General features: G+C 44.9%; 1 protein-coding gene across 1 annotated transcript; it reads right to left on the bottom strand.

The window, feature by feature from the left end:
• Positions 1-8,060: 8,060 nt before the first annotated feature.
• Positions 8,061-8,558, bottom strand: LOC125199066. Its single transcript, XM_048097233.1, has one exon. It carries the CDS (start codon positions 8,556-8,558, stop codon positions 8,061-8,063), a length of 498 nt encoding a protein of 165 aa, XP_047953190.1.
• Between the last annotated feature and the right edge of the window lie 1,048 nt (positions 8,559-9,606).

The following is a 9,606-nucleotide window of genomic DNA, read 5'->3' as shown; positions in this document are numbered from 1 at the left end:
GTTCCAACTCAAATCCAGAGAAACAAGAAAAGAAAGATTTCCGATTTCTGGTGGAATGCTCCCATTGAGTCCCATACGCGAGAGATCTAAATAAGTCACCCTATTATGACGCGAATCACAAGAAACTCCTAACCATGTGCAAATAGAAGTTTCCGCGGTCCAATTTTTTTACAAAATATTGTCAGGATTTGAAGGGATGAGGGGTTTGAAAGCAAGAAGTGTAGATTCATCAGTATTGATTTGATGAGTAGTAGCATGGCTAAGACAAGGAAACAATATTAGTATGAAAAGTAGGAAAAATGGGGAAACTCTCTCCATGTTGTCAATGCAGATTGCTAATTGCAATTATGTGCTAAGAAGAAAACTATTGTTACAGACGTACTCCGTAACGGTCCGGGTGTCTCACTTCTCGTGTGATCCGACGAGCAATCCCTCGACAATCTCGAAGAATTGAGCGCAGAAATTCTGCTAATCAACGGACGTGCTCCGTGGGTAGCAGATAATAATGGTATTTAGCTTGTTTCTCAAGAAAAGATTTAGGGAAAATATCTCATTAATTAAAAAATAAGTTCAATGAAATACCCTATTTATAGACTAAGGACCCTAGGGCGGTTCGACCTAACCTAGACATTCGGGAAAGAACCGCAAAGAAAACCCGAACGGGGCTTATAATTTCGGCCCGACTCAACATTAATTGAAATAAATAAAATAAGATTCAAAATAAAAAGAAAGCTGAAAATAAAAACAGAACACGTCAACTTCCTCAGCATTTGAATTTACTTGGTTGCTTGAGCTTGTCGCGTGGCCTCAGCGATCGAGATTGCGCTGCTGTTCCCGACCCACGATCATGAGGAACATCCCGAACATCCCCTGCTTGTCGCTCGGTCACCTTCTCCCCTGTTTCCGGCAACTGTGCCGGCTCGGTTAACTCATCCTCTCTAGTATCGGGCTCCTCCAACGACGGTACAGAGGTGGCCGTATCAACCCCCCTTCCGTTAAGAACCACCTTGTCCGCAAGGTGAAAATCTGGAAAGCGACTGATCATCGTTGCCACTGGTTCCCACGTAGGTGTAGCTGCATCATCACCCCACTGCACCAGAATCTGTTTTTCCGGCTTGCCCGCTCGCCACACCACCTTCTCATCCAACACAGCCACTGGTCCAACCACCGACCGGTCCCCCACAAAGTCCTTGGGTAGCTTAATCCCATCCGCATCTCCCGTACCAGACACGAACTCACGCAAAAAGGTAACATGAAATACATTGTGAATGCGACTGCCCTCTGGCAAACGGAGCCGATAGGCCACCGGCCCCACCCGTTCAAGAACCTCAAAAGGACCATAATAACGCCTCGCCAGCTTCACCGACAACGGCTTTGCGACGGAGTGCTGACGATAGGGCTGCAGCTTCAACCATACCAAGTCCCCAACTTCAAATTCCACATGCCGCCTATGACGATTTGCCCCCTCTGTCATGCACTGCTGCGCCTTCCTAAGATTACGGTGTAAAGTGACAAGTAATTCCCCCCTCTGCCTGATGAGATCCGCCACATTCGGGGGGGTTTTCGCCGAAGGCGGAGCCGCCACTAGTGTAGGCGGTTCTCGGCCATATAATCCCTGATAAGGAGACATTCCCAATCCGGCGTGGTGGAAACAATTTAAAGCCAGCTCTGCCCATGGTAAAAAATTCACCCACTTAGAGGGCTTATCTGCGGTGAAGGCACGTAAATACTGCTCTAGCCCTCTGTTTCGAACCTCCGTTTGACCATCTGATTGCGGGTGGTAAGCAGTCGAGAAATTTAACTTTGTGCCGCTTAAGCGCATCATCTCATCCCAAGTTGCATTCAAAAACACCGAATCCCTATCCAACACTAAAGTCTTTCGAAAACCGTGATGGCGGACTACGGTATTGACAAAATGCTGCGCTACCCGAAGAGCATCGAACCTTGTAGGTAAGGGCGCGAAATGTGCATACTTCGAAAGCCTATCCACCACCACCATAATCGTCGTATACCCGCGGGACTGAGGTAACCCAGTAATGAAATCCATGGAGACATCCTCCCAAACTTGAGACGGGACCGGTAAAGGCTGCAACAACCCGACAGGTTTCTGTGTAGAATACTTCGTCGATTGGCACACCACACATTCGGCCACAAAATTTTTGACATCCTTTCGCATCTTAGGCCAAAAAAAAACCCGCCGCTAAGAGGCGGAACGTCCTCTCATATCCTAGATGTCCCGCCAATGGGGAGCTGTGATGCTCCTCCAACAATACTCGTTTAGCTTTCGACGCGGGGCTGACCAGGACCCGGCGATTGTAATAAATTAAACCATCAGCATATCCCAGATGACCAGGTGCCTCCCCTGCTTGAATTTGCCGTGCCAATTCAACCAAATCTGGCAGCGCCGCTGTTTCCTCACGCAGCGTCTGTAACACCGTCGGAACTGGATGTGCTACAGCAACGAAGGCGAGCTCAGTCGCTGACTCCTGCTCCGCGATGTCCCTCGACGGCCGTGTGACCACACCTGTCCCCCCTTCGACCCCCTCATCTTGACGAGACAGCGCATCCGCCGCCCTATTTGTTATGCCTCGCTTGTATTCAATTGAAAATTTGAACCCCATAAGCTTACGCACATACAATTGTTGATCCGGAGTCTGAACCACTTGCTGTAACAACTCCTTGAGGCTCTTTTGATCACTCCTAATAATGAATTCCCGCCCCAAAAGATATTGCCGCCATTTTTAAACGGCTTCCACAATCGCATATAACTCCTTGTGGTACGCCGAGGCTAGTTTCCACCGCGGACCCAGCTTCTTGCTAAAGAAAGCTATAGGGTGATTATTTTGCATGAGCACAGCGCCTATCCCCACATCCGACGCATCTGTTTCCACACAAAAAGGAAGATTAAAATCTAGGAGACGCAACACAGGTGCGTCGTCATGGCCGACTTCAATTTCGCGAAAGCCGACTCGGCCTCTGGGGACCAAACAAACGCATCTTTTTTTAACAAGTTAGTAAGAGGTGCGGCAATCATGGCATAATGCGCCACAAAGCGACGGTAGTATCCCGTCAATCCCAAGAATCCACGTAACTGCTTAATCGTTTTTGGGGTGGGCCACGCAGTCATTGCCTCCAACTTGGCGGGGTCCGCTTTGAGCTGCCCTTCCGAGATTAAATGTCCCAAATACTCCACAGTTGTACTACAAAAAGAACACTTTGAGAGCTTAACAAAGAACTGATGGGTAGTCAGGAGGTCCAAAACTGCCGCCAAATGCTCACCGTGGAGCTCGAGCGTAGGACTGTAAACCAATATGTCATCGAAGATCACTATCACACACTGGCGGAGAAGCGGGCGGAACACCGCGTTCATGGCTGCTTGAAAAGTAGAGGGAGCATTGGTGAGGCCGAATGGCATAACCAGGAATTCAAAATGGCCCTCATGAATCCTAAACGCTGTCTTGAAAATATCTGCTTTGTCCATACGAATCTGATGATAACCTGATGATAACCTGAACGAAGATCCAATTTCGTGAAAAACTTTGCTTTGCCCAACTCATCGAACAATTCATGTGCCGTAGGTATGGGAAAATGATCTGGAACTGTCGCCTTATTCAACGCGCGATAGTCAATGCAGAACCTAAAAGTGCCGTCCTTTTTTCTAATTAGTAACACCGAAGACGAGAATGGGCTATGGCTGTGCTGAATGATTCCTTGCTCCAACATATCACGCACCTGATTTTCAATTTCCGTCTTCTGAAAATATGGATATCGGTATGGTCTGACGTTAACCGGCTTTGCGTTCGGAAGAAGATGAATCCGATGATTAAATTGCCGAGGTGGAGGCAAGCCGCATGGTTGCTCAAATACCCCACGGTGTATCTTTAATACTTCCACTATCACTTCGGGCAGATTCTCCGGAAACTCCACCTGTGCGCCCCCGACTCTGCGATCTGCTCGCCAGAAGCCAGGGGCAAAATCTCATAAAATTCGTGGTCTGCTGGTTGGGCTGCTAAGAGAGACAGAGAATGCAGCGAGATCTGTCTAGGACCCTGAGATATGCCTTGTAGAAAAACAGGTAGCCCCTCTCGCTCGAACTCCAATGTCTTCTCGACAAAATCCGCGGAAATCTTCCCCAATGATTCAAGCCACTTCATTCCCAAAATCACATCAGGTCCATGATGAGCAAGGATGTGGAGATCCACCAGAAATAAAGTCCCCTGAAGAGTCAACTTCATTCCTCGCAATATATGCGTGCAAAGAAGGGATGCCCCGTTACCTACTAGTACGCGATATATGCGATATAGACTATTATAATTTAGCCCAACTATAATTACATAATCCATATTAATCTAATTCTAGCCCGTTTTCTTTCATTAAGTGGGTTATGTAAAAAAAGAATAAAGTAGGAAATGAAAAAGGTAGAGAGCTGAAGAGAATAAAGTAAAAGAGATTAAAGTAAATGAGAATAAATATGTTTTTTTACTTAAAAGGGAAATGACTCCACTGCTACTGAACGTGCCAAAATTGCAAAATGACTCCACTAGTATGGAACTGAGGGGGTAGAAATTAACTTGACTGTAGAAAGATACTAGTGAATCGTTCTTTGGCATCAAGAAATGGGATATTTCTTATTCCCGAAATACAACTCTCCGATCACGTCAATATGTGGGATCTAATCAAACATTTTCTCACCACACAAATATTTGTTGGGTATTTCGGCAAACAGTTGAAGCGGAATATACCATGACATATGAATAAATTTTACATGATGAGTATTATTTAGATAATGGAAATCTACAAAATAAAAAATAAATTAATTTTGACTTAAACACTAGAAGGTGGTAACCTAGACTAGTGGTATCTATTTAATTCAGTCTCTTACACAATCTTTTGTAAAATCTGATAAGATCGTTCATGAAAAAGTCAAAAACATAATAATTGGTGGATACATACTTTAAAAATTGAGACCACTTTCATTGACTTAATAAATAATTCTAGAAGTGTAATCAATTACGAAGCCACCGCGGCAACATCAATAATCAGATATATACAACGTTATATCATGGCTTTGACTTTGCCTAATGCTTTCATATTTGTTACAATCTCCTTATAAAAAATATCCTCTACACATATATGTATATACATCGTAGCTCAATCACAAAAATACTACAGTTGAAATCAAGTCAAAAATGGTAAAATCTTCTCATTTTCTCCTCCTTACTCTACTCTTGTCTGTTCACTATTTGATGTATTTTAGCTTAGCCACCGATATCAACACCGATCGTTCTTCACTTCTTGCTTTAAAATCTCAAATCACTTCCGATGCACAAACTATATTGACAAAAAATTGGAGCTTGTGATTTTCTCCTCAATAGGGTGACTCAGTTGAACATATCAAACATGGGTCTAGTTGGAACCATCCCACCAAAAATCAAAAATCTTTCTTCTCTCGTTTCATTAGACATGAACGGCGACTCTTTTCATGGCCCTCTTCCCCCATCTATCTTTAACATGTCAAATTTAGTAGTCTTGAGTTTGAGGAATAATAGTTTGTCTAGTAGTCTACCTCTTGATACGTGCACACACAATCTTGATAAACTCAAGATTCTTAGTATTTCTTACAACAAGATGTGTGGGAATATACCATCGAGTTTGGAGCAGTGTTCGCAGCTCGAGTTTCTTTCTTTGTACAGCAACAAATTTGATGTAATAGTGCCAAGTGAACTTGGGAACTTGACCAAGCTTCAAACGTTGAACATTGGTGCAAATAAGTTGACAGGTAATTGATCTTAACTCCATGGACTATAGTCAAATAATTCTTTTTAATGTCATTTTCTATTTTTTTTCAATTTCTATTATTTTTTTACAGTCATATACGTAGGGGGTCAAATTAATATTATAATATTCTTATCATTATGGTTATTTATTATCATAGTTATCATTATTATAATTAGGTATTGTCCATTTAAAACTTATATTAAAATTTATAGAAGTTATTATTTAATAATAATAATAAAAATAATAAAGATTAAATAAGAATTCTTGAAATTTGAACCACTTTGAATTTTAATTACTTATTTTGTAAAATAAAAAATCCAACAAATGCGAATAAAAATTTCAAGGTCAAGAGTCGTAGTATTATCTGTTTAGGTCATAATCTTACTAAAAAAATAGGCCAAGGAGATAAGTCTAATTGTATTCTCTATTTCTCTATAGACATAACTTTTCACTCTCTTTGTCCGCGAATAGAAGTCCCGATTTATAATGACCATAAATGATAAAAAGGCCCCACATTCCACTCACATATCATTTAAAACTATTATATACACGTGGGACCCATATTTCACTAACTTTTTTCTATCCATTTTTCTTAACATCTTTTAAAACCCGTGCCAGAAAAAAATGGGACTCTTATTCGCGGACGGAGGGAGTATAATTTCAAATATTATAATGCTATAAGAACATGTACAAAATAATATAGATTTGATTCATGCAACTGATATTCCAGAAGAGATTGGTCGTCTAACAAATTTAAAAAGTTTGAGCATGAGTTCCAACAAGTTAATAGTCGATACACATCCTCGGAGTTGATCGAACAGGTCGTCTATCCTCGGCAGTGGGTACTTGTTCTTGAGGGTCAATTTGTTCAACTCCCTATAGTCGATACACATTCTCATTGACCCGTCTTTCTTTTTAACGAGAAGCACCGGTGCGCCCCATGGCGAAACACTGGGCCTAATGAAACCTAAATCCATGAGCTCTTGTAGCTGTATCTTGAGTTCCTCCAATTCCTTAGGCGCCATTCGTACGGTGCCTTAGATACGGGTGCGGCTCCAGGTTCGAGGTCGATCGTGAATTCTAACTGTCGATCTAGCGGCGGTCCAGGTAACACTTCGGGAAAAACGTCTGGAAAATTTTGTACGACAGCGACGTCTTCGAGCCTCCTTTTCTCCTTCTCTTCTTCGTGGAGATAGACAAGGTAGGCTGGGCGTCCTTTCTTTATCATCGTGGTGGCTTGTAACGCGGAGATTATGGCGGTTCGCCGGTTCATCGAGATTCATGTGGTACACGATGGGTTCCGTACCCGGAGCTTGTAGGGAAATCTGTCGCTCCTTACAACGAATCGTCGCAAAGTTCGTGGTCAACCAGTCCATTCCTAAGATTACGTCGACGTCTCTCATCGCCATAACTCGCAGATCGTGAGCAACTAACTTAAGTTCTCCTAGTACGATTTCTACGTTCGAGCAAGTTTGGGAAATCTCTACTATCCCTCCTACTGGTGAGGACACCATCATCCTATGTTCAGATTTTCTAACAGGCAAGCTCAAGGTATGCACACACAACTCAGATATGAAAGAATGAGATGCGCCCGTGTCAAACAAAACAACAATAGGGGTATCGAGCATTTCACCTATACCTGCCAAGTTTCCACTCTCGGGATTCTCTTGCTCAATTCTAGGCTGTTTCTGACTCATGGCGTATGCTCTAGCCTGGGCGGGAAGTCTCGGGCGGAAAGGCTGTTGCTGCCGCTGGGGTTGATCCCGGTTCACTCCCGATCCCGTCGGTGGCGCCCTCGGCTACTGATGGAAACCTTGATTGTTCTGCCTCGACCCGGTCCCCACGTTCCTACTCGGACACTCCCTAGAGAAATGACCATTTCCTCCACAGTTGAAGCACCTAGTCGGGTTCGGCGCCCTACACTCCCCAAAATGGTTGGCGCAAACAGTGCATTAGGATGGTCTGGCCCGGGGGTCGCTCCTTGGATTGAACGAAGTCTGCCCTTCTCCATACGGCGGTCGGTTCTGGGTGGGGCGGTATCGCTTGCTATCGTAGTGGGTCCTACTCTCGTCCCACCTCCTCTTATCATGGTTAGGGCGTGGTGGGGGTAGTGCCAGCGTAGTGTTCTCCGTGCTCCTCTCCTTTGGCATCGCTGCCTCAACGTCCAGTGCGAGTGCCAGCGCCTCTGCGTACGTAAGTGTCCCACAGACAGGCAAAGCCATCTTAATCTCGTGTCTTAGGCCCTCACGAAACTTATCGGCCAGCTTATCGTCAGTATCTGTCTATTCCGGCGCATAGCGAGTCATTTTACAAAGCCCGCGGTCGTAATCTGTCACGGACAGGCGTCCCTGAGTGAGGTTGTGAAACTCGGCTGCCTTTGCCTTGCGGTAGCTCTTAGGTATGTACTTTTCATATACCTCGGTCTTGAAGTCCTCCCACGTCATTCCGTCCACTCGATCCTGGGGCATGGTCTTCAGCTTAGTATCCCACCAAAAGTCGGCGGACCCAGTCAGTTGGTGCGTCACGCAAATCATCTTCTCCTCGTCGTTACACACCAAGGTTTTGAAGATGCGTTCGAAAGCGCGTACCCAAGTTTTATCCTTCGCTGGTTCACCCATTCCGTCGAAGGTAGGGGGCTTTTGGTCTAGGAACAGCTTTACGACTTCCCTATCTACTCGTGGAGGTGGTGGTGGCGACGGCGGCCTTGGTTGCGTCACACTTTCTTCCTCCGAAGCCTGGGAGGTAGGTTCCTCATGCCTTACGTTGCGTCTAGGCGGCATTCTAATTCATTTTCACTCGAGTCGTTAGCGTTCTTATTTAAACCAAAATAGTGATGTGGTATAGTTGAAAGAAAAGTTTGATTCTTTCTACAAGAAATGGCATAATAAAGTTGCACCTCAAGATGAAAGATGCTTGAGAGAAAATTAATAGATTGGGCAAGTACATTCAATCAATAAGGTAGAGAAGAGTTGAAATAGCTCTTTGCAAGATAGGATAATAAAAAGGTGTGATTTCCCCATTAAATCTCAAAACGTGGCCAAAAGGTCTTAGTACATCGAATGAAAAGGAGTAAAGTAAATGCGAAAGAAAAGGTGAAGTAATCAACTCCGCCCTCATCCTCTTAGAATTCTCAAAAACATGGAGAAAGGAAAACATGGGGAAAGGAAAACAAAAATCACTATCTGGTAACTAATCAACTCCGCCCTCATCCTCTTTCGGTTCTTCCGACTCTCCGACACTCTCCGCGTTTGAGCTCTCTCCCCTCTCAGATGGTCCCATCTCCTCGCCGTTCTTCTCGTCGCTTAGGGGTGAAGGAATTGAGGTGAGCATCTCTTCGACCTCCCTTCTGATCCTTAGAGGGGCCGAAGTGCGCACCCTAAGTGTCCACCTTCGGGGAACGCGAGCAACGTGCGGCTCCTTGTCATCGCGATACTTCATTCGGCGCGCTGCTCCTGGCGAGTACCTTTGCGTTGGTGGGTGGAGTGGAGGTCCGTCGGCTGCAGCCGACATGGCCGGAAGTAGGACTCCTATCAAGCCGACGAAGTCTCCTCGAGGCGTGTACTTAAGCGGGCTAAACCAAATGTATGACACTGCGGCTTGGGCTGTCCACTCGCTCCAAGGGGAAGGTAGCATATGGATAAGTCGCATGATTCCCGCGTGATGGGTGGTTCAATACGCGTAAGCGTCTAGCCAGTGGTCGTAAAAATTGGTGACATAGTTCAAGAGGAACTGCTTTCCGTCCCACTCCAGCTCCTCGTAGCGCTCTACCGAGAAATTCGCGTTTTTGCCGTAACGGCGACGCATCAGGGCATAATAGGGTCGAGCCAT

The sequence above is a fragment of the Salvia hispanica genome, unplaced genomic scaffold (assembly GCF_023119035.1).
Source record: "Salvia hispanica cultivar TCC Black 2014 unplaced genomic scaffold, UniMelb_Shisp_WGS_1.0 HiC_scaffold_37, whole genome shotgun sequence".
In the NCBI taxonomy this organism is placed as follows: domain Eukaryota; kingdom Viridiplantae; phylum Streptophyta; class Magnoliopsida; order Lamiales; family Lamiaceae; genus Salvia; species Salvia hispanica.
Note: the sequence above shows the minus strand (reverse complement) of the source record. Positions and strands in the feature narration are given on the sequence as shown.